The sequence below is a fragment of the Aptenodytes patagonicus genome, chromosome 5 (genome assembly GCF_965638725.1).
Source record: "Aptenodytes patagonicus chromosome 5, bAptPat1.pri.cur, whole genome shotgun sequence".
Taxonomy (NCBI): domain Eukaryota; kingdom Metazoa; phylum Chordata; class Aves; order Sphenisciformes; family Spheniscidae; genus Aptenodytes; species Aptenodytes patagonicus.
In genome coordinates this window covers 15,168,990-15,195,763 of record NC_134953.1, presented here as the reverse complement: position 1 = coordinate 15,195,763, position 26,774 = coordinate 15,168,990, and the positions used below count along the sequence as shown (strand labels likewise).

Sequence of the window (26,774 nt, the reverse complement as noted above, 5' to 3'; positions counted from 1 at the left end):
TTTTTTTTTTTAACTTGTAAGTGACGGTACAATCAGAATTCACTAGCCAGGAAGACCCTAAAGACCTTTAAATATAAAATAAAAAGGGAAAATCATATTTTACCAACTGTCCTTAGGAATATATTAGATTTTGGGAGGTTTGGGGTGTTTTGTTGCTGGTTTTGGGTTTTTTTGTTTGTTTAGGTTATTTTTAAATTCAAGAACAGATGTTGCATAATAACTAGTGACAGCAAGGCTGAGTTGTGAGAATGGAATGGGAAAGAGGGAGCATGTATGGGTTTTTGTTCTGTTTTTAAGTGCCCCAAATACTGTTTACAGGGCAAGCATTTGTCACAGAGTTCTCTCACCTCCAGCACTTAAGCTTCCAGATAAATTAAATTGGCTTTTATTTGTGTGTTTTTTACAGTCAAAATATATCTATCAAAATATTGTAGGATTAGCTAGTTCACTGACTGAACAGCCCATTGTTCTGCCAAAATAATCAGTGGCCTTAATGAGCAATTAAGAACTTTCAGGGTCAGTGAGAACAGAAAATCTTAACATATAGATCAGAAATTCTATGTATAACTTCATGCTACTGTTTCAGATCATGAGTGAACTCCCAAACTATATCCAAGAGGCACGTGTGACTGAGAATAGAATGTATATAGCATAATACAAACTCATAGGAGAGACTAGGATACAATAAGAGCAATGTGATTTAGCCAAGTAACTCTCCCAAACAGGTTTCCCGTAAACTGTTCTTTCTCAACCAAAACAGGTCTGCAGAGTGTTTTGCTGACAGACATGAAATTGCCCAACCTGCACGCACTCTAAACCACCCTGAACCGAATCAGCTCCAACCTAGAAGCTCTGTGACCTTGGCGCGTGATGCCAGCCTGCCCTCTCTTTAGCAGAGCTCGTTGCTGCGGTTCAGCACCCGGCACACCCCGATGCAGACCTTGTGGTTCTGAGCAGGACCACAGCTGCTTGGGTCAGAACACACAAAGCGGACTCACGCGTCTCTACAAAATACTGCCATCCACCAGTGACTTCCAGCTATTACTCCTATAGTTTCTACAGTATGCAAACTGCAACAAAATCAGCACTAGGAAATTTCTGCAACTTGCCTTCTAAAGTAAGCCTAGTGTAAATTAGGGCATGATTCAAGGACTCCAGGCTTACTGAAGAAATACACACACAGGACCACATTTCAGTCACTGAATTGTGTTTTCTCCGTCATGACAACTGCTGAAAATATGCTTGTTGAAAGAGAGAAAATTCATCATGAAGAGTCAAATCTTTTCTTTGTAATGGAGTGCCACATTGCAGACGTAGTTTCCTTTTACCAGAACAGCCTGCATAAATGTATTTTAAACTAATTACCTTTAGGTGGAAAATACGACTTGCTTTCAGCTTTGTGAGGCCAGTCCACCACAAGAGGTCCAAACCTACGAAAGCTGGCAGTGATTTCATCTACAAAAAACAAATGAGGCACCTTAGAATCCAAAGACTGACAGTGGTAAGGTAACAATTCTTACTTTAAAAAAAAAAACAAAACAAAAAACAGACTATTTTCTACACCTATTAAGAACAGTGAAAACTGCAATAATGTACATAGAGGATGCCTAAATATTCTTTCACCTCTATGCTACACATGGCTGCTTAAAAAAGTAATTTTACATTCCACTAATGCAAGTTTGCAGCAGGATTAAATGCAAACATGATCTATCAGAAGTGAATATGCTTCAGCTGCGGTCTATTTCTAATTATAGCCACAAAGCAGGGTCAGATGCAGCCACATGGGACTGACAGAGGAGCTACATGTCAGCACGGCCACTCCTTGTAGCATGCCCTAGAAAGCAGGCTGCATCAGGTCATGCGACTGTGGGGATTTCACCTTCCTCAGTCCCCTCTAGAAATCTGCCTTGAATTACCGATTTATTTCTTTGATTTTTAAGCATCAGTTTAGAAACACCGTGGAACACACATCTCAAACTATCCTATAGGACAATTTTGTTTTACATGCAAATGCTTCAGAAAAAAGTATTTTAAGTTATTTAAAAAAAAAAAAAATCTTTTTTCTCAATGCATTTATTTATGTACTTTAAAGAAATAATTAGTTTAAAATTGTGTCTAATGTGATGCTAGATAGATCAGAGCAACAATCCATCAGGAGAAAAGTTTGAACAGAAAGGCAGTGGTTTTCCAATTTTCCGATTGCTGTTTGAGATGTGTCCAGTTTATGTGACCCCATGAGCTGCACATCCGATTTTTCAAGCAACTAGAGCCACAAAACACATATCGCATAACTCAGGAGCTGAAGGAAAAAGGTGTTACTAGAGCAGACCTCTCATGGAAGAGGGTAACAGCTCCCAAGTGGCCATGTTACTTCCTCACAGAATAGGCTGGGCATTTATTTTTGATTCTGAGTGACCCAGCAATGTTCACATCGGTTGTACCTGTTGGCCTGCTTCTTCTTAGAGCTGGGGATTCAGATTACCCAGCAGTCCATGTATCAACAATCCTGCAACTCATGATGTGACATGAGAACTGCATTTGAGCTGTTTGTAAACCACAGATTGGCAACTCATACTATTTCTTTATTAAAATTGCACGTGGTTTAGCTTCAATTTAGTAGATCAGATTCGGAGATCCCTCTCTTTTCATTATAAGGCATCCTCAGATTCCCTATTGTATGCCAGTTGAAGCTAGATAGTGGTGGATTCCAGCTATAATAAGAAAAATACACCAAAACCTGTCATATTTTTGGTTTGGGAGTCGGGGTGTGTGTGGGCACACACAAGTAGAGCAGATACTGATTGAGACTGAGAAAAAACCTGACCATCCCTACTAAGCTGATTATTATTTTGTAACCATATTAATTGCCCTACATTTGTCAACTGAACACTGCATATATGCTGGATATAAGAGCTGATTAATTAAAGCCCGATTAATTTTGGTAAGGACTGTATTAACAAAGTCCTTAAAGTCAACCACATCTTTTAAAAAGAACAGGGAAAGACTACGGAGGAGTGACAGTACCCACTAAGTTCCCTTTTTCAGCTTTCCCACTTTACATACGTGGGAACACATGCTGCTATTGCAGATTAGAAGGCCTGCTATGCAGGCATTTCTGTCTCCATCTCTTCTGATCTACAGTACAAAAGAATGTCAAGTAAATTCTCAGGTGTTGCAGGGGGTGGTGGTGTTTGTTTGTTTTAAATAATGCCACAAGCGCTACAAGTGACATACCTGGGAAAATACATTTGTTTTTATGAAAATCTGACCTTTTTAAAGTAATTACATGAAAGCCAATTCCCACATCTCACCAATGTAACTTATTCACAGTACCTTCATCAATGTCAGGAGGAAGACCTCCAACAAACACCTTTCTAGAATAGCGTTCCACTCTTTCACCATTCTGACAGCGTGTTGGAGAGCTGAGACCCGATGATAAAGACTGATCACCATGACTGTCGTCTAGGAAGCCATCTTCAAAAGGAAAGAGTGAGGACCGACCTGTAACAGATTTTGTAGTATCTATCGTTAACGCTATTTCGTGGAGAATTAAATGTTTCAGTAAAAAACATTGTATTTTCCTTTTACTGTTTTGCTTTAATAGAATTCGCATTAAAGGGCCCAGCTAAGTGGTCCAGTTATCCAAATGATGTTCATTAGTATTGCTTCTATTTTTCCAAGACTATATTATCCTTTCAAGACAATAAACCTAATTGGACTTTAAAACAAACCCTTGCAAATGGCTAGCAGTGAAAACCAACAAGTTATCTGATGAAATTGTGTCACAGCTATAGAAAGAACCTTCGTAAGTTCTACATTTCAAACCGATTCTTAGAGATTTAAATCTTCCGTAACAGATCTTGAAGGAATGATCTTAAAGAGCAGATCCCTCAAGCCATTACACTGCAGAGCAGGACAGTCTCCTTCAGAGTGCTTTACAGGGTCCTAACCACAAGGGCTGCATCACTTCCTCCTCGAGTGAAAGGAGGCCCAGTCTGAGTAAGGGGGCAAACAGCAAAATAAACATAGAAAAGCCTTGTATTGGGGATATTAAACATGTAGGTGAAGCAAGAAGCTTAGTAACAAGAGAAAAAAATCTTATTAAAGAAACCACAAAAAACTTGCACTTGAAGAAAAAAGTTGTTAGCTAGGACAGCCTGTTAAGCTGTTACTCAGTGTTAAAACACTCTTTCAGTAATAAATTAACAAAAAGCAACATAAATGGCTGCTATTCGGTTTGTTAATGGAAAGTAAAGAATTTATTTGTGACCATCTGATGCAATTAACTTGTTGCTATTACTGCCAAAGTATACACACATTATCTTAAGAACAGATTTATTAACCCAGAAGATAAAGAAATATTCAAAGTCTGTATGTAAGCAGCACTGTAGAACATGCCAACTTTAGAATTTAATAATTCCCTGTACCTGAGTTGAAAAATTAAATCCTGAGAGATGTATAAATGGGAACCCCATCTCAACTCTGAAAAAGCTAATTGTCCCCTCATATCATGGAGGATTGCTCCCAGGGATGGAATTAGAATTAATTGATACAAACAGTTTATAGGGGGGTTAATAACAAATATAAGTAGCAGGGCACATAATTAAATTCAAAGGTAATGGATCACATGAAACTGACTTCCAGCAAGACCTAAGGAAGAATTAATACCATACTGGTATTAACAGCACAAGGAAGTACAGGAAATAAAACAGGGGCAAAGAGAAAAATCAAGACATGCAGAGGGACACTAGTCAGAAAAATGTATACACTGAAAATATCAGTAATAGTCTGAGTCTCCAGTAGTAAAGGACAGATTACAAAAAGAAGCAGCAATGCCACATATGGAAAACAAGCTAACAAACAAAAACCAGGAAAGATGCTCTGACTGACACAGAACACCAGCCTGATTTTTTATGAACACCAGGTACTAGAAAAGTCTTGATTAGAAAGAATATATTGAATGCACAACATTGACAGAGATCACAGAAGCAAAAATCCACTGATGCAAAAATCCTACTGTGCTTTTAAGTGCCAACATAAAAAACAGGGTAAATGCCACAATCAGAGAAGGATTTAGAGATGCTACTCTTCAAAGCCTAGTGTAACTGGTTGTCAGAAATGGTGGGTTTAGAGCATAAAACAGGAAAGACTATTGATGAATATTCCATTAATGGATAAACAGGTCATGCACATATATAAACATACGCATTTCAGCATAAAAGAGAATACATGCATGGGAGAAATTAGGAAGACTAAAACTGTAAAAATATCAAATCAGAAAAGCCATTGAAAAGTAGGAAATTTGAGAATATCCCTAAGAGATTGACATTACTAAGAAGCAAAATAATCTTTTAATTTCCACCCCCCCAACCTACTTTTTTGTAAAAAATGAAAAAAACCAACAAACATGAGCCATTAGTGGAAGTTGACAAATTAACAGATACTAGAACGAGGTGTTCAACTAAAATACAGGTCTACAGACAAAGCTGAATAAGTGCTGTGTTCTGAAGGAAATAATAAAAATGGACAGCAGCTTAAAAAGCAAGATATCACCTCTTATGCCAGATGCTTGACAGTCTGGAAGCATTGTACTCATCTTAAGTAAATGCAAAAGATGATCTGAAACTTTATAGTTAAGTATAGAGTTAAATGTATGAACTATACATTTAAAATAATGGAAAGCATACAGACAAGGGAATAGAGAATGATTCTGTCATTCACTGTCTCTTCCAGTAAGGGAAAACTAAAGTGCATTGAACACAATCAGTACATGGCAAGGCTGAAAGCAAGTCAAGCTGTGGAACCCCTTGCCACAGGCTTTTTAGGTGGCTGAAAAGTTTATGTAGGTTCAGAAAAGGGAATGAGCAGGAACAGGAGAAAAACCCATTCTGAAGCAATAAATATTGAGATGTCACCTCAAGAAACCCCCAGAGGCAAATCTCTGTGACAGTATTATGGGAAAGCATCACTAAATGCCCTATTTTTACACTCCTGCACCCCTCCCCTGGCATCTCTGAGTTGTCAGTGTAGCAGAAGAGATTTTGGGCTGATTTCCCATAGCTGTGCTTACATCTGTACCTGAAAAACTGGTTGTAAAAGTTAAAACAACGTACCTAAAAGAACATGACTCAACAGCTCTAAGCATGATACCTACAAAGAAATGCTCGACTCTTTACTCAGAAAAAAAAACAGAAGATCAAGTAGAGAACTGATAGGTTATGGCAAGCCCCAAGAAATTTCTGACAAAACCTCTTCTCACTGAAGATGCTTAGTCACAGTGACAGAATCAAACAAATCCAAGTATAATAAACATGAAATGAGTCCCTGCACAGATTCGCCTCTGGGTACTCTGCATATTATCACAATGCAAACAGTAAAAACAATAATAGAGAGGGATATATGAGAACATTTGATAAACAAAACATCATTTTTTTAACAGACTATTGTAGATTTTCATGTTTCTTAAGGTTAAGAAAGCTCAAAACAACATTATAAAACTCAAGGTAATGAAAAAGCATGAATATCACAAACTTTAATATTGTACGAATAAGGCAAGTCACAAAATCCCTAACATTAATGACAAGACACACGCACACACACACAAATCTACTTGTTACTATAGAAAAGCCTGAATTTCACATAGGAAACCATTATTATGGAGTGAAACATGTTTTTTTGGTAGAGTAAAAAGAATTCTGAAAGTCCAGCACATTCAGAACTTGTTTGCCCTGTTTTGTCATCACTACAATTTGTATAAAACAACCTACAGGGTGTTTATCACAATTACTGCCACATTACTATATTTCGCTTCTGCAAGTAAATATGAGTTGCAAGAAGTTAATCGCCTCCAACTGATTCCCACCTCCTTCCCTACTTTGGTGCCATTTGATCAACCTGGAAACACTTGCCACAATCTTAAAATGAAATTAAAACAGTGTTCAGATGCACAGAGAGTATACAATATTATATACTCCGCATACTTCCAATTTGTTTCAGTACCATGAGAGCACTGAAAAAGTATAAGTATTAGGATGCTTTCAACATCTGTTAACAATAGCCTGTTCTCTGGAAGCAGGTAAAAATAGGAAGGTAAGTTTGTGGGGAAAACTTTAAATCTTTTCTTTTTGTTTTAGCTATCAAATAAACACTAAAACCAGTCAGCTTTGAACAAAATCAGCTCAAATTCTAACTGTGTTAGTACAGCCCATACAGCCTACTACCTCAATCCATACATATGTGCAAATTACAAGTTACTTATACGCTATCGGCTTGCTTGTGTGGCTAGGTTTGTCTCCAAGCTTCTTCACAAATGTGATGCAAATTCTACATTTTGAAAAGGAAGTGGTGTCACATGCACAGCTGTCACAGAACATAGATGAAAAAGAAAATAAATGAAGTTTAATGCCAAAGTACCTCAAGCAGATGGCACTGCCCAACTCTAATTGTTAAAAGCTGCAATCTTCACCGTTATTTTCTCAATAAAAACCAGTCTGTTTAAGCTACAGCACAGTACATAAATATAAGGTACATTAGTAGCTTTCTTGGTAGTCAGCGAGCTTGCTATTGTCCATGTTCATTAATCTCTCAGAATAAACTTACATGCAGCACTGTCCATTTGGAAAATATTTTCAGTCTGCTTTTATTTTTTAAGGGTTGCCTATGATGAAATAAAGTTAAAATGTGCTCAAATGTTGTATCTATTATTATTATTATTATCATCATCATCATCATCAATACTCACTGTTGAGGACAGTTATTAGTATTCGTATTTACAATGTTCTACCTAAGGCAATCCAATGTAATACTCAAGCGTAATATTCAATGAAAGGTGTTTCATCTAAGAAAAAAGTATTTTTTAAATGTTCAATGTACTAGTTAAACATTGCAGTTCTACCAAAAAAACCCCCAAACCTGAAAACAATCTTTTTTTTGGAACATTACGCATTTGAAGTCATAAATATGTGTCATGAAAGAGTCCTTAAAATCAGTCATCCTCCAGCTCACTAGTAATAGCAACACACTTGAAGTTATCAGCTCAAGATCACCATTGCTTTAAGCTGCTATTAAAAGGGAGATGTTTTGCAAATGAAGAATATGAGATTGATTTATATGAAGCAATTGATCAATCAAATAATGTTAAAATTGGTAACATCATCTTACAGTAAGAGAACTAAATATTTACTTCTCCCACTATTCAGCAAACAAAACATTTAGTAAATACTTTTACCTCTTCTCCGCCCATAGCTCCTGGCTGCATGTAAACACAGAAGAAAATTGTGGGTACAGCTGTCATTAGATTTAGCTCCAAAAGCAAAGAAAATGTAGCTTCTACCTGTTTCTCCCCTCTCTCCTCTTTCTCCCCTCCCACCATAAAGAAGGAAAAGACATTAAAAAAGTGCAAGATGAAATTCAAACAACCCAAGACAAGAGAAAAAGTTTGAAGATGACAGAGCCGGGGGAGAGGGGGAGAAGAAAAAAAAAAAGGAACATACCTGCTGTGCAAGTTTTCTACATAGCAAAGGTATTAAAAAAAATCAGGCATATCAGACTTACAGTAGTATAAAATAATAATTTAGGATTATGGTTTTAAGAGGCAATCAACTTCATCAACAGTAATCTTAATTAAAAGAATTCATTTTGCATTTTATTAATTAGTTGTGGAGAACATATTTTCCGATTATGTTTCAATTTAAATAATTAACCATCTGTAAATACTAAAATCCTACCAAAACAATATGAACTCAATAGCCAGTATGTTCAGATGAATAAAAACAGATTGACAAAACGTCTTTATAACTACCAGAATAAATACAGCATTTCAATGACACATGCATCAATAGCAAAATCCACAATGTTGTACAAGCATATTTCATGATATAATGGAAAATGCAAAAAGCAGCATTTTTTATCTGAAATTTTAGAATACCAGAAAATAATCTGGAAAACAGTGTCTTCTACACAGGGACTTCAATCTGTCACAAAAGATATCTATGGTCTTCCAAGGTAATTAAATGTGGAAGGCTAGGGATCAGGTGAAGTTTTTCAAGAGAAAATGAGCGTAGGCAATAGGTAATAGAACCTTGTCTTGTTTCTTTCTCTCTTCACTGCAATACCATTTGTGTTCCTCCTCCTTCCCAACCCCATCTCATTTCCAAACCTAACACAATGCCTTCTGGTCCTACCCTATGTGCCCAGGTTTTAGGTGTGATTCCTTTAGCTCTCCCTACACTCCCCCTTAGCCCACTTCATCTAGTTCCCACTCCCTCCTTCTACATCCCAAGTGTCCTCTACCATAAAGCCTTCCATTGTTCCCATTTTTCTACTTCCATCTTCAAATGCACATCCTGAGGTGTCCTACTATACCCCTCAGCTTTCCCTACCTACTTTTCTTTTGCCAGCAATTACATGACTGATCAGTTGTGGCTAGTCAAGGACTACTCATCTGCTGACTGGTCCCCTGGCTGTCACCTCTGAGTGGCCACAGGGGCTACCCAGAGCAAGGCTGAACCTCCTTCAGCACAGGCACTAGTAACCTCTGTTCCACTCAAGTAGCTTCCTCCTCAAGCCCTGAAGAAACACGGTCTCAGATACCACACACCTCTGTCTTTTTCCCCCACCATCAGTGAGGCCACAGAAGAGCAACTACATGAGTGTTTCATTAAGGGGATTAAAAAAATGTCAAGGGCTATGATGAAGAACTCCTTCACAATTTATGTTTAATGTAAAGACAGTAGGGGCTGTTTGTGTGAACAACTATTCAGCCACAGTGAGGTAGTTGATAAGCCCTGAAAGAGACTCTGCTCCTTGCACAGCAAGTGATAGGGAGAATTAATACTAGAGCTGGCTTTGCAGCAAGAATAAAATTAATCCTCCTCCTTTCTAGTTACTGCGAAAGCTGTATTTCGTTACTTATTATGATAGCAAAGAATCACTGTCAGACCTCATGTAGCAAGTCCTGGTCTTGCTAAATGCCCATACACCAAAAACTAAGCATGTATCATTTTGAGAATAATTTATCTGGAAGAGGTTTCTCAAACAACGTTACCAATCTAAAAATTAAATAAAGCAGCATTACTTTAGTATGAGATGAAAAAGACTTCTGTGTTTCTTTTTAAGAAAATAAAGCTTTATACGCTTAATGTAAACATTTAGGCTCTGGACAAGATAACAGTACATGATGGCAGAAATCTACCACAGACTTCTGTAAATTTTAGAATAACCTATTGCCATTCATGTATTATAACACTTCAATGTTATACTGCACTGTATAACATTACTTTTATCTTATATATGCACTCACACACATAATCTTTGTGTCCATAAAAAAAATTTACTGAAGGTATATTTACAATTGCCTGTAAATTCCAGGAGGAAAATAGTGCAATCCACTTAAACAGGAAGACAGTCAGCCTAATCAGCTTTTGCTGATTCAAAAACATTGCATCACATTTAAACACTCAAAGAAGGTGAAGTTTCACCATTGTTGATTATATTTTTTTTTTTAATATATATACACACACAATTTGAAAATGAACTCAAGTTTATCCAGTATTTACATTAAAATGTTACTTTTTCCAACAAGCTGACAGTTATTCAGCATGGTAACTTAAGAATGTCAGCACACATTTTATTATGTTGTTTACACAGGATGCAAAATAAGAATGTGTCATTTCAGACAAGTTAATAAAAAATACCCATCTTGTACATAAGTCAAAGTTCAGAGCACAACAGATTTAATAGAATGGTCATCAGGTAAATTTCATAACACCTCCAGTTTGAGTAAATATTTTAGAAATTTAGCGATTTAGAAATTATTCTTGAATGAAGACATTTGGGAGCCAATAAGAAAATTATTGTACTGCTACAAACAATGAAGTTACCAGTGTTATGTATCTGAAGTTACTTTCTCTCTTGGGCAATTCCAACAGAAGACAAAAGAAAAGAGACTGGGAGCTCCCAAAATTGTACCACCACCGATGAAGCCACTCCCATATGCTGGTTTTGGTGCCAAGTATGAACATCATTTTGCACAGAAAACCACCTCCTGAAAGGTTTCAAAATTCAGCACAAAAGTGATTCTTTCCTAGGTACCTCATACAACATTACAGTATTAATGAAAACATACCTGCTTTAAGAAGCAGTGAGTGCATTTTCCCATGTAAAATGTGAATTGTTGCAAGCAGGCACTGATTAGTTGTGCAACTCCCAGAATGATCACCTCTGTGTTAGTGGTTCTCCATCCCTTTGCAACTTTCTTTACCTCTGACAGGTAGAAAGTTACATAACCACTGTGTCCCAGATTGCATGTACTCAAATACAAAGGAACAATACATTCTTTTTTACCTCCTGATAACCTTCCTGAAACTATTAACTCACCTCATCCCAGAAGCCGAGTATATTTTTACAAATGTGAAACTGTATGTTGAAGAACAGAACTCTAAGCTTTTAACAAGCAAGCAAAACAAACTCCCCAAACCCCAAATCTTGCAATGCAATTAAGTAAATTTAGCGCTAACACTATTGGAATTCTCAAAAGCCTCCAGCTAAGATTACCCATTGTTGCAATAAATCAAAACACATTCAACTGAAATGCTCCAATTTTAACTGCATCTCAAGGAAAGCTATATGAAACTGATGAAAAAGAACTTTAAAGGCTTGCATTTTGCAAACATCTATCTGGCAGTCAAGGGAGAAGGGGTCTACTGGTGACATAAGAACACACTTGTACAATTTCATGAAGAGCCACAAAACTCTTTTGAGATCATAGAATCATAGAATCATTAAGGTTGGAAAAGACCTCTAAGATCATCAAGTCCAACCATCAACCCAACACCACCATGCCCACTAAACCATGTCCCTAAGCGCCTCATCTACACGTCTTTTAAATACTTCCAGGGATGGGGACTCAACCGCTTCCCTGGGCAGCCTGTTCCAATGTTTCACCACTCTTTCAGTAAAGAAATTTTTCCTTACATCCAATCTAAACCTCCCCTGCCGCAACTTGAGGCCATTTCCTCTCGTCCTATCGCTTGTTCCTTGGGAGAAGAGACCGACAGCCACCTCGCTACAACCTCCTTTCAGGGAGTTGCAGAGAGCGATGAGGTCTCCCCTCAGCCTCCTTTTTTCCAGGCTAAAACAGTCCCAGTTCCCTCAGCCGCTCCTCATAAGACTTGTTCTCCAGACCCCTCACCAGCTTCGTTGCCCTTCTCTGGACACGCTCCAGCACCTCAGTGTCCTTCTTGTAGTGAGGGGCCCAAAACTGAACACAGTGTTCGAGGTGTGGCCTCACCAGTGCCGAGTACAGGGGGACAATCACTTCACTAGTCCTGCTGGCCACACTATTTCTGATACAGGCCAGGATGCCATTGGCCTTCTTGGCCGCCTGGGCACACTGCCGGCTCATGTTCAGCCGGCTGTCGACCAGCACCCCCAGGTCCTTCTCTGCTGGGCAGCTTTCCAGCCACTCTTCCCCAAGCCTGTAGCGCTGCATGGGGTTGTTGTGGCCAAAGTGCAGGACCCGGCACTTGGCCTTGTTGAACCTCATACAGTTGGCCTGGGCCCATCGATCCAGCCTGTCCAGGTCCCTCTGCAGAGCCTTCCTACCCTCGAACAGATCAATGCTCCCACCCAACTTGGTGTCATCTGCAAACTTACTGAGGGAGCACTCGATCCCCTCATCCAGATCATCGATAAAGATATTGAACAAGACCGGCCCCAAAACTGAGCCCTGGGGAACACCGCTCGTGACCGGCCATCAGCTGGATGTAACTCCATTCACCACAACTCTCTGGGCCCGGCCGTCCAGCCAGTTTTTTACCCAGTGAAGAGTACACCTGTCTAAGCTGTGAGCCACCAGATAACACAGTTTATGAGACAAGCATAGCTGTGTGACACGCAGAAGCACACATCCACACAAGATAGCCCTCAAGGATTCAGAAGGAAAGAGTGACCTAACAACCCTTGCCTATGGTCCTGGAAAGGCAGAGGACCAGAACATCCACAGTGCGACAATGTTGGCAAGAGAAGACAAGTTATGTGGATGATGGAAGTTACTCTGCTGTTTAAAGTTACTCTTGCTCAGTTAACATACATCCTGAAAACCAAGAACACAATCAAGCAACAGGACATAGCTTATTGTATATCAACAAGTAAACCACCTTCATTCTTCAGCTCACTACGTAGGCTGGGAGTAAGTTTGGTTTTGCCCTGTTGTTTGTGTTGGAAGGTTCCAACACAAAAAGGAACATTGTGTAATTTGTGTAATAAAAGCAAACCATGTAAATAAATACCAGAATTGCACAAATGATTTCTGAGAATTATTACTAGCAAGACAGGTGTTCTGCAATTTATTTGAAAGAGATGAAACCAAGTGACAACCTACAGAAAAGAAAGGACTGTGACTAAAACATATTCTTATGAACTTAACTTAGTGCATAACGTAGACATGAACCATATAGCTCAGCTAGAATACCTATGAGAGCTCATATGCAATGCCCTGCTGGGTAAGACCAATGAACCATCCAGACAAGTGTTCAGTCTTCAATAGTGACACTAGAAAGAGCATGTTAGACTGGCCAATATCAGTGGTATGTTTCTCTCCTATTACCTTAGCATTCACAGTATTTGGATGAAACATGTTAGGAGGCACACTCTCACCTACTTCTAATCCCTGCTTAAAGGCCTTTTGTTAACAATTTGTCTAATGCTTTTTTGAACCTGCTGATACTATCTGATTCCACAAATTCCTGTGGCAGCAAGTTCCAAAAGTAAACTAAAGAAGCACTTCCTTTTGTGGGTTTTAAGTGGATCTCCCAGAAGTTTCACCAATTGCTCCGTTAGTTCTAGCTCTGTGGAACATGGTGAATAGCAGTTCTGCATTCCCCTGGGATTTTTCAAAGGCTCCATCACATTCACCTTCAGCCTTCTCCTCCCCAAACTGAAGCGTTTCAGCTTCTTTCATCTCTTGGTAACTCAGTACAGTCACAGTAGAGACAGACTATAAGAAAGAACAGTTATAAGATCCAGAGAAAGTTATATTCTAGTAGTTAGCTATTTTGACAATACAAAATAAGGAAAGAGCATAGCTAACTGAAAAAAAAAAAAAATTAAGCTTCCAAAGGGAATAGAGAAAATTGAAATAAAGCAGTGAAACTGATGTTTGTTATCAGCCTCATTAGCTTTGCCCAAGGCTGCAAAGACAAAAAGTTTCCAAAACCCAAAGTTATGTGCTGTCACCAGTTTAATTTATTCCTATGGAATAGGATTATTCCATAGGAAGGCCATGAGAACACTTTTCTTCAAAAACCTATGCATGCTTTAGGGCTTGTACTGGTTTACTATTCTGTAACTGGGCTGGCTATACTCATATAAGGCTTGTAGTATGCACTGTTCACAATACACTTCAGTTATAAGACAACAGAAAATAAAAATCGGTGGCACTTGGGAAAAATAGGTATCAGTGATGATTACACAAAAGCTCAACCTAGAAATGTGTATCATCTGACATGATTCAATTAAATGCTGACACAATACATCAGTACAAGAAGGCGTAATAATAACTTCTAGTTCAACATCCCTGTGAACCAAGCCTTTGAAGTTAAGAAACACTTGTGAAAACAAAAACCACCTTACTTGATCTCCTGGAGACAACAGATATTAGTCATGTGAAACAATGAGTATCTACTCTAACAGCTTAATCTCTAATTAAGGGTTCAATTTTTATGGATCAGAAACTGTGGGGAAAAGTTCCCCTGGGAAGACAGCTAGCTACAAAGGAGAAAGTTGGTAGAATAATTAACAAGCTTGACTGAAACACAATCACCTTCTTAAAACATTTTTTTTATGAAGCCAATCAATCACATGCTGATATTTATTCAACATGTTACTATCACTAGCATCAAGAAAATGTTCTGTATAGAAACCTGAGTATTGTTCACCTACATCAAGCAGATCAAAAGCTTTCAGCAGCTTCATTGTGGCTTAATTAATAACTCATGAGAGAAAACTTTCTGGAGAACCTTTTCAAGTGCATCAAACCTCATTAAAAATCTGATAACTTAAGTCTATAGACAAGCTGATGTACTTCCAGTATCCTCATATAGCAGATTATATTGCCAAATTAATTTGTTGACTTGTCTTTTAAATCAGATTCTAACAGCAACATAAAACTGACAAGCTGTGAAAGATCCTCTTCACAGATTTCAGCAGAGGTATGGACAGGATTAATTTGTGCTAGAGTCTGAAGACTGCATGACGCTCCTTACTGGAAGAACTCTGTAAAATTAAGAAACTGAAAACACATTTATTATAATGTTATTAAACTATGTTGGACCATGAAAATAATCTTTCCTGGTTAGGCACGCCCCTTAAAAAATTTTCTTTATTTTAGATTAACTAGAATGCCTAAGCCATGAGATCTTATATGCCAAATAAGATAGGGACTTACAAATTACTGACATCTGATCTCAGTGAGACTTCTTTTCTGATTTTTTTTCATTACTTTATTGTAATACAGGATTGGATCTGCACGTTGTATATGGGTCAAATAGTTAGCATTTCAAGGAAATAATAAATTTGTGAATCCATAAAACATTAACTCAAAAGAACTAGATCTACCCTCTTTCCATATCATAGGTAAAAGTGAATCTGAGCAGGTAATTTCAAATATAGAAATAAGCGACGCCATTTTTTTGTATTATCACATTTTACGGAAGACTTAACAGAAAGTATTTTGAGATTTTTAAAAACATGCTTTCTTCACTGTTGGTACTTATCTTGTTCACACAATAATGTGTCCGCAATATCAAAGATACACATTTCAAGGAAATCTTAAAGACATTTCTTAAATTGACTTAAAATAGCATTATCTCTATGAGGAAAAAAAAAAAAAGTCAACATTTCCAGATTTGAAATTTTGGAGCTAGAAGGGCTAAAGAAAAGTTTATTTGACAAGACTGGGAACCTCCTTGATTTACAAAGGTACTAGAATCTTATTTCTAACTTGGAAAACTCATTTGTAATCTTGAAGCACTCAGCAGTTCAGAACAATACTTGCTTTAGGACACTATGAGTTGCCCAATAATTTTCTGAGATCAGAAAGGAAAATATGTCAAGCTTTTTCTTTTGAATAGTGGGTCTCTGAAGTTCTTAGAGATATGGAAGTTTACAAGTGAATTACATGCCAGTGAAAATGAATTGATGAACTGAGAGAATCAAGTATAATTACACAATGTATCTTTGCTATAACAGTATCTCTGTAGCACACACCTTGAACTCACTGAAGAACTCTTTTGCTAAAGTAACAAAAAGCAAATGACCAGAATAATCTAGGAACTCTATTTTTACGTCATTAAAAATACACAGACTGAGATCAAGTATTTGTGTGCATATAACAAGAAACGCAGATGCAAGAAGTGCATGCAACATAGAATTACTATCAATGGATTTGAAGATTTCCTTTGAGTCATCATAAAATTCTGAGATGAGACATATGAATATTGCATCTTTGTAAAGTACTAGACTTCTTTTAAACTTTGGGCCACACATTCAAAGTTCCTTTCGGAAACATCCTTGACTTTGTTCATTTCAGTCAATTAATTTGCGATAATGGACATAAATAAACTTTATTTACATCTTTATGATTTTAAAGGTATCTACCATTCACCAACCTGTCCCAAACTACCCACGTGGAAAAATCATATTTGCAATTCCAGAAAGACAAATCAAAAGTTTCCGCTTTGATCACTGTCAGTCCATGCTACTCTGTCTGAATGGTCAAGGTTATCTAACAAACTGTCAAAATGGGGGGGGGGGGGGGAATCACTGAATAAGAGCTAGGTAAGGAACATTCTATTTAAAAAGTGGATTTTCATACAGTTGGAGGTATATGAAAGGCAGTAGCTAAAGCAGAAGCAATTTGAATAACAATTTTTTTACGTCGAGTGGTACAAATTATATGCACATAAACATAGTTTAGAATAAATTCAACATTTTTACTAACTAAAATAGGAGTAAAGGTTGACAAGAACAGTTTGCATACAAAAATGAGGCCAATGCTTAATAAAACCAGCATGAATTAACTGAGTATAAAATACTATTTCTTGAATAACAATTTCTGGATTTTATCTAGATAAGAAGCAAGCTGATAAATGAACATGACATGATAAAACTCAGTAAGTCATGTGCATAAAAACATGGGGAAAAATAAGAATTACATTTGGGAGAATAAAGACTTAAACTTGGTTCACTATATTAACTTTTGGGTTCCTTGACATAGTACGTTTGTACTGAGCTTTATGTGTACAGAAATCTATTTGCTTCCAAAGGAAGTTTTGTATACATTAATCCGTTATTTGCAGAACGCTTGCCCCACTTTTTCAGGGATAGCATTTGCAATTATTTTTACTTCAGCATGTTTCAGCATTTGAGATTCAAGGGGTTATTTTTCATGATGAGCAATGCAACAGAACAGCTTGTTTAAGAAAATAATGCTCTTTCTTCTCCTTTTTCTATGGCTAGAAAAGCTGTTCACAAAGAACAAGACTTCTATCCTCCAGTCTTTTTAAAGAGGTCTTTGAAAGAAAACATATAATTCGAATAATTTGGGTTTTGGGATTGGGACAAATTATTGCTCATATAAGAGTGGTTCAAAAGGCGGTGCTCAATTTCCACTGATAGATGGGCTGGACGTGCAGATGGGCATTGCAACAGTTTTGTGATATTAGCCTCAACAGTCCTTTCTGGTTCACTTTTTTCCAATGCCAGCGATGCAAGCGTTACAACAATCTCCCTGATAACATGTGCTGACATACATATACAATTGAATCCCATCATCGGAAAAATACAATCTATATGCAAGCTGTATGCAGTTAAGGCCCAACACATTTGACCTCAAACACTTGATCACACATGTGAACTGCATTTGATACTCAAAACTATTGTCTAACCAGCTTAGCTCTTCCTTCCTTAGGCATATTGACCAGCCAAGTATCTGTGCAGGAGGTAAGGCTTATCTATTTTCATTTCTTTGTTTTAGTTTAAAAAATAGATTAATGATAAAACTCACATTTCTAACAGCCAGGCTGATAGGAACTTCCTTCATATTGCTCCCAGTCTACCAAACCTAATTCTGGACTGCAGTCTCATCTCTTCTAGCATCATATATAATGCTTGTGGAATAGCCTGGCAAATCTTTTTCTTAAAATTCCACAGAAACAGATGGCACTCACCCACAATAGAGAGGATCACATAGATGAAAGGAAAGCACATTGGTGAGGTTATGAGGCAGGAAAAGCGGTGGGGAAAAAAAAGCAAACAAGAAGGTAGTAAAGAGCTACAAAGTTGGATTAAAAGGAAGAAAATTTAAGAAATCTTCCTCTGCTAGAAAAAGATTTGAGCAGCCACTGATAAGAGATACTGACTTCAGTAATAGCCAAATCAGATCTCGGAAAGTTCAGACGCTAATATAAAAAATTGAAGGGAAGAAAGAAGAAAAAGCGTATTTTATTGCTCCCCTGCCTCCCCCCCCCCCTTTTTTTTTTTATTAAACAGGTATAGAAGGGACTTTGAGATATCAGCTAGCCTGCCTCACGGCCCCCAAGGCAGCATCAATACTAACTGTTTGTACAGCTGGTTCTGAAAGACTTATCAAGGTTATGTATAAAGTGACAGTTCGCACACTCTGGGACTCTTATGAACCCTGCTGCCTTTGCTATGTCACACTTTACATCATTCATTTTTTCCCTCCAGTTAAATAAACTCTGATCTCTTCACAATTAAATCAGGTCTAGTTTTGCAAACCTTATTAGCTCTCTCAGTGTCTTTTATTCCTTTATATTATTCCTTATATGTTGATAAGCTAGTAACACATTACTAACCTTACTTGGCAATTGGGCTAAAGAGCTCAGCAAATTCCTATAGGCAGGTACCAAACTATTAGAAGAGACTGATGCCTCTTGAAATTTAGCCGCCCATTTTCCCAGAATATTATCACTACAAAACCCGAGCTTTTAATAGTTATTAAACTGCCAACCCAAGATTTTGCAGGACAAAAATAATTCAATAAACTTTCTATTCAGAGCGGTTCATTTCAAGGTATACTAATAGCATTGGCAAAAGACTTAAATATAAAATGCTATTTCAGCAACTTAGTTATATCTAAACACTGTATGTGTTTGAAAACAATACATCAGAATATAGGAAGAGCCAAGCACAATAGCTCTCAAGGAGACAAGGCAATTTTAAAATCAATAGAAGCATGAAAATAAAAAATGAAATTGTTTTGCTGCCATTACACTTTCTGTCATGGCATGATGACCTCCCCACATAATTATTATCTATGTTAATAAAACAAAACCAAAATCTCTACACAAACATCTAAAAAGGTGCCCTAAACCCTTGCCTTAATGTATTTTTCAAATTATTTCATTCAGAACAAACAGAACTAAATGACACTAATGAAAAGAAGAAAAGACAGTCAGATGGAGAGCAAACAGTACCAGACCTCACAGATGACATTTATTTTCACATAAGGCAAGAATGAACACTGGAAGCAGATGGAACATATGAAGCCCAACAGCAGTGCAAAGTCACTGTACAGAGGAGCTTTAGGAAAAACAAAATTCCAGCATTTCACAAAGGGGTTTTTCTCATTTGTTGGTTTAACTACCTTTAGTCTAAACTCATTTTACAGGAGTGCGTTTGGGATCCCAGCAATACAGTTCAGTGCTTCCTTAGAAAGATCACACACCCTCATTTATTCCCTGTCTTCCTTTTTCACCTGCTATACTTCTCTCCCACTAAAGTTTATTGTTGGCTTTCTGGAGTTCACAGGAAGCATTAAAGATAGCTCGCTACCTAGCACATAGATGACTGTGTATTCATGTTGACCATTTAGTCCTATTTATATAGCTAATTAAAAAGGAGCACATATTAACTCAAGAGAACATCCAGAAGCAATGGCTGCAGAAATGTATGACTGCAAATAGGAGTGAATACTAGCAAGAGAAGGGGATGGAGGACACCTTTGAGTTAATTTTGGGAAAGCAAATTAATTTATTTTCAGGTTTTGCTTAGTATTGTAAACATAACTTTTAATTAGTATTGCAAACATCTACTAAAAGTATCATCAATAGATGGTTTCTCTTTAAGTTCATACATGAATTTACATAAATAAAATCAATAATGCAATTTATGCCACATTTCCCCTAGAAATTACAGTATCAATTGTATTTAATAAGGTGCTGTAGATGAAAGTTTATAAAAATTGTTCTACTGTTTAGCTCAGTATGAATGACATTATTAAAAAGTTAACAAACATGTCACTACTTGATTAAAAACACTATTTCAATTAGAGCTAGTATAGACAAAAGCTATAGCTTTTTCTCTTTACACAATGTTTCAGATCTAAATATTTGTATCTTCCTTTTGTTTAAATGCTCTTTAGGATTATGCTCAGATCTCTCTGAATAAACATTGCATTCCTCAATAGAAGTCTAATTCTGACAGAGAACTTCAAGCGCCTCTACAATATAAACATGCTTATACACATGTGCAACAGTTCGTATATGTACACAAGCATAATGCCATTAATGACAAGAAAAGATTCATAATAATTATGCATTTAAAAGTAATCTCTTCTACCTCACTAATTTTATTATTTCCAAACTCAGTGCTTTGAGATGATGATGATTTATAGCTTTGCACAATGATGAACAAAATGGCGGTAGAATGCTCTACACTAAGCCCTGCCAACTAAGCAAGTAACACCTTCCCTCAAAGCAAACAATCCCTTTCAACATTTACAGACAGTAGCTCAAGACAGTCAGTCAGGAAAATCCCTAGTTTCAAAAGGCTGTAGTCAATAAATAAGAATATCAGCTGAAGTACAGTTGAAAGTGTTGCCATAAAGGATGAGAAGGAGCTAAAGAGACGAACACCCCTCAGAAAACTTCCCCTCTCCCTACCACACATGAAGTAAAGTTTTGCATTGCTGTTGGCATGAGCTTATGTTGTCTTCCAGCTTCAAAAGGTTGCGTACACTGTTAGTAAGTAATTGAGCTTTGAGTAATACATCTTAAAGATTATTACCGTGTCTTCGCAGGAAAAGAGAAAAATGCTTATGTAGCAACGACTATAAATAGAATGTGAAGGCTGGATTTGCAAATTCAGCAGACGGTGTTTGGTTTCACAGAAATTATATATAGATATTACAAGTATTATGATTTAAAGAAGTTACATAAGTTCTCCAAATTGTTCCAGAAGTTACTGGGATGAAATCTTTTGGGGGAATTTTTATTTTATTTTACTTATTTTATTTTTTTAAACCCAAACCACAACCATTCCAGCACAGGAAAGAATATTTCTTATTGGACTAACTTTCCTTAGTATAGTTCCCCATGGCAAAGGTAATAGATCACATGGAAATTACATAGTTATAAATTTCTCAGGTTTAGCTGCATAAAAAAGAGGCTTCAAATCACAGAAAGTAATTTTTAAGCTTATGTACTTGAATACTTGCTTTTATTCTTAACTCTTCAAAGATTTAAGAACAAAAAACCAGTACAATAATGCTAACTTCTGGGCTCTTAGTAATGGCCAAAAATGGTGTGGCCTCACCTAGTAAAGAATGGGAAGGAGAAGAGATGCAGGAGAGGGAAAATATATGGGAATTTACCCAGACTTTTGATTTGCGCTGAATGTCATTCAAAAGAACAATCACTACTATTTTGCATGAATTGCATATTTATGAATCCAGGTTTATGTAAGTCTGTAAACAGTTAATATTTCAATAAACCCATAATATTTTAAATACTGGAAATGCATAAATATATTTTGTTTAGGTCCCTCAGTTAGCTATACTAATCTTTTAGCCATATACCAGGCCTGTAGCTGCAAAGGATCATTACTTTTTTATAAACAATTAGAGTATATATCTGCTGTAAAAATTTCAAAGGAGTTAGGGAAGAAGAAATATTTTCTTAAATTTATTTCCATTTAAAAGGCAACTTTTTTTTTTTTTAAAGTTTATCTAGCAACAATAGACATTGAAATATTCATCCATTTAGGACAAAAGTGAGTTGTCTCAAAATGAAACAACCCTGATTTGATATAGTACAGTATATAATATAGCTTTTTGTATCAGTTTTTCATTCCTATCTTTCAAAAATCTCTATAAGACTTTGTAAGAAATACTGCTATATATTTCATAGTAACTGTCAATTTTTAAAAATAACTCAAAACTCAATCACAATCTCCCATCTTCACAATTATGTTAGTATTGCAACCAGCTCACTGAAATGCCCACATTAGAACAACAAATACATTCTGAGACCAGAATTCATGTCAAACAGCAGCAGACTGTACTGTGTAGAACATATTTATGCACACGCACACCCACATGACCAGCTTCCCCTTTTAATAAAGTCTTTAATTAAATGGAGCATTTCTCCCAGTTAATTACTTGATTTCCCATAATTTCACGTGCCCATAAGAAAATGGGGCATATATGCTAACTATGACAACAGAAACTGTAAAATATCACCTCATCATTAACGGTATCAAACTAAGAAAAAGAGCACAATCAAAGTCTTATAGGTTCCAAAAGCTCGCATTTAAAGCCAAATGTTAAAACCCTTGCATCTTGTCTATTACAAATTTTCAGTTCTTCACATTTATAAATTATTTTTTAATTCTCTTTGGTACTACACAAACAATAATACAATTTTAAGACTCTAAAAAACTGCAGTTTTCAACTATACACAGTATAACTTATATAGACAGTGCAATGGAAAAAAATTTTAGAGAAGTTAGTAAATTAATCCTAACACCTCTAATACAACATTGTAAGCAAAAATGGACATTTCAAAATAGTTAGCATTTCTTAGGATTAGATGGACAGAAACTGTGCTTTGATTTGCATAGTTCAGTTCTACATTCTGCTGGTGGTGCCTAACACCCCACTGCCCCCCCCACTATGTGATACGAGGCTGTCTCTAGAGCTTCCAGATCCATTTTGGCAGGTGTTTTTGAATGCGTATGTTCATGACTGGATTTTTAAAATTTATTTTTGTTTTCCAACACAAACAAAAGCAATAATCTTTCCCCAACATTCAGCCCCACACTTTTTCCTCATCATTTAGATGTCTAAACATTCTCTCCAGTCCTGCCTACGTAATGTTTTAGGGAAACCAACAAAGTAAACTCCATCAGCCAATGTAGCTGTATGCAAAACTTGTAACAACTCATCCCAACAAGAAGAAATATGTCTAGAGAGAGATCAGAAATTAAAATTACAGATTTAACACGCATACACACCCACAAAAGAGGGAACAACAGAGATTGTTTTGCAATACTATCTATAGCAGGCATTATGAAGCTTCCAATGGAACACATAAAGCTATTATAAAGCTAATATAAAGAATCACCAATTCTACCAATAAAATCAGAGATAATTGATTTATGAAAATCGTTTTAAGATGGTGCACATAAACTTCTATGCAAATATTATTACACATATTTATGTCTGACTGTACAGCTACGTACACAATAAATGTAAGAAATAATATTCAACATTACAATATTAGTCATTAGATATTAACTACTTACTATTAAGAGCCATAATATTGTCTGTTCCTGGATGATGGAAGTTTATTCCCATACGCCCTGCAATATAAATAAAAGCTATTTTTAATGTTTTTATTTCCAAACTGAATTAAATTTATTAATATGAAAAGTTGCTAAAGAGGATGAACAGTCCGGGTAGCCGAATCTTCCATCTACTGAAGACAACTTCCCAAGAATACACATTTAAGATATTTAACACTGTAACACCTTTACTGTTATGTACTTAAAATACTGAAAATCACAAAATAAACGATGAAATAATCATTTTTTAATACATCCCTTTGCTTTGTAGTAGGAAAGTATTACATTTACCCTTTCAAAATAAGGCCTCAAAGTTCAACCTTGCTGCAGTTATGCCATTTATAGTAGGCTTCAAATAACGAGTACAGCATTACAAAAACTCCACTTAATCAGCAAAAATAAATCACTATTTTCCATACTGCCTATGACACCAGAAGCTCTTGAGTTAACAGATTGTTGGAGACAGAATGCTTACGCTGTTGTTGTATTCTTCCCTAAGAATCTGCTATCGCTTACTATTTGAGATAAGATACTGGGTTAGCGGGACCATTGTTCTCATGGAGTACATTCATATGTACTTTGAAAAATAATTATTCTTGACCCATATATGGGACCATCATATACAGAAGGTTCACCATGAAATTCAAATGAACTCTGCTGGTGTCAGTTTCCAGGAAGCTAGAGATGCAAAATAGTACCAATTTTCTCAGGTGAGATTTAACAATTGAAAGGTTGGCTTAAGAAGATCTCTGATGACTTCAGGAACTGGAAGTGGGAACAAATTCACACACGGTTATTTTGTTTCAAAGGAGACTTAGTCCACTGAAATCTACTTTTACTGTCAAAGGAAGAAATGAGCCAACTCTACTACTGTTCAGACTAGGTTTAGATACTATTTAACTGAGCTGAAGTATTAAAAACTTACCCTGAAGAAACTTTGTAACAGGACTTTCTTAATTAACCCCCCCCGAAACAATTTGAAAGCTCTAACTGATATTAGTCCTTGTTTGGAAAAAGATATAAAAGGATCATTATAGCCACGTAAAAATTTATTTCAATTAAATAATGTAAGTAACTTAAGTTACTTACAAGTGTTGTAATCCATTTCATATGCTCTCTCCAGATTCGCAGTTAAGTTCAGGAGCTAAGGAAGCAGGCAGTTTACATTTCTTCACTACATTGGCCCTCAAATATGGGAGCTCAAGACCCACTCACTATACTGAATAACCAATATAACCGTTAAGTTCCTGTAGTGTAAATTCTCTTCCATACTTCTGCAAAACCAAGTTTTAACAAATAAGCTTTGACAAAGCAGAACTAAAGCCAATCTTCTCCAACATTTTTAGTTCCTATCAATAAGTTAAAGCCTTCTATTTCAAGTCACAGAGACCGCTGTGCTGTAATTAATATTCTTTCTGAACAGATGCAACATGAAGTTTCAGTACACTTCTGAAACTGTCACAAGCAGTTTAAAAAAACCCATATATTTATTTTCTTCAGAGAATTTTCTCATTCTTTTAGAAAAAAGTGCCACCACCACAAGACTATGAAGCAAACAGCACCTCCAGAAAGAAGTGGGGGCAGAAAGAAGGTAAATAAAATTTCCATTTTTACTTTCCAACTCCTTGAGCAATGCTTCTTAAAGAGATCTTCATTAATTACTTCAGATTTCCTAATTACAGACATAATTCTCCTATACATATTTTCACATTAATCTGACACTGCAGAAACATTAAAGCTGCTACTATTTCAGTTAGTATAAGCTTGTGCTAAAATATTCAGAAATCTTGCCAGATTGACATTAATTCCCTTTTCCTTAACAGCATATTAATGAGCATGAGGTTACAGGTACTACTTGTAAAGAGAAAAGGTGTATACAATAATCTATACTTGTAAACTAATACTTGTAATGGAAAAAAGGGAACTGCTATGAAAAAACTAGAGTAAAATTTGAATGCATAATGCTTGGATGGGCCCTTCTCTTTTCCTTTGCTGAAGCTGAAATTCTGCTGTTTGACCAGCTTCAGAAATAGAATCGTATCTGTGACATCTGGGTTTGGTTTTTTCCTCCCTCCAGGCTGTCACTGGACCAGGTGCTGCTTGTGTGACATTTGTCACCTGCCCTTGGCCTGCTATTTTTAAACAGTTCTTGTCAGCTATCTTTTAAGAGGAGCAGAAAATACAGAGCAGCACAAGCAGAAGGACATGTTCTCACGCTGAGCTAAGCAACAGTGTGGGATAATTCTGTGCATCTTCAGAGGTCCCCTAGTGCAATTCTATAGCAACAAATTAATGGAATACTTTCAAAACACACCTGTATGAAAAGCATTCAAAACAGACTGGTAATGCACCAATCGTAAGACAATTAGTTACCAATAATTATATAGCCTTTCATATTAGCTACAACATTTGAATATCTTGCTGCCTGAAGGACATCACTCAACTGAAAAAAGAGGCCATACGCAGATTACAAAACTGCATAATTATCTAAGGAACAAGAAGAGAGCACAAAAAGGAAATTATAAATTTATTCATTTAAAGGTGCAATTTAAAACTGGGAAATGTAATTAAGAATATGTACTTTCAAAGACATATTTGGGTTAAACATAGAAACAACTATCAGAAAACAGTCAATTTTAAGAAAAGCACATGTATGCTACCTGGACCTTTACGAAGTCTATATAAGCACATATTTGTAATTATAGTTTTAAAATGAAATCTCTGGATAAAATTTCTACTTTTCAAGAATCTTAAGCACAACAAGCAGAAACACAGAGAAGTTAGAGCACAGAAGTTATGGACTCCAGCAGTTCACTGAAGTCATAAATAGGAACCCTTCCAGTAACAACATCCCCAGTACTTGTATTCAGCGTACATCTGCCATTTTCAGTTTGCCTGTCTTGGTTTCATAACTATCTACTGAGTATATTTTCAATTATGTGCTTTTATAACACACACTTATATTACTGCAGTTAGGCTGCAACGATAATCGCTCTTTTACGTAAGTCTTTTCAATTCCTAAGTTAAAAAAAATTCAGTTGTATACTTCTTGCTTTTTAAATATTTCAGAGTATAAACGAGGGTTTAATGATTCTTGTACAGCCTGGGCTGCTCTTTTTTGTATCTTAAGT

General features: G+C 36.4%; 1 protein-coding gene across 7 annotated transcripts in view; it reads right to left on the bottom strand.

Annotated features, from left to right (window-relative positions):
- Positions 1–26,774, bottom strand: part of CPEB3 (cytoplasmic polyadenylation element binding protein 3) — a 100,617-nt gene that overhangs the window by 31,957 nt on the left and 41,886 nt on the right. For 6 of the 7 annotated variants that reach the window (XM_076338795.1, XM_076338792.1, XM_076338796.1 and 3 more), the window contains exons 4-7: positions 23,605–23,661; positions 8,228–8,251; positions 3,334–3,501; positions 1,366–1,455 (exon numbers count right to left, since the gene is read on the bottom strand). In XM_076338795.1, coding sequence (XP_076194910.1) covers positions 1,366–1,455; positions 3,334–3,501; positions 8,228–8,251; positions 23,605–23,661 — 339 coding nt within the window. The remainder of the gene's footprint in view (positions 1–1,365; positions 1,456–3,333; positions 3,502–8,227; positions 8,252–23,604; positions 23,662–26,774) is intronic. The other variant, XM_076338793.1, reaches the window with a different exon arrangement.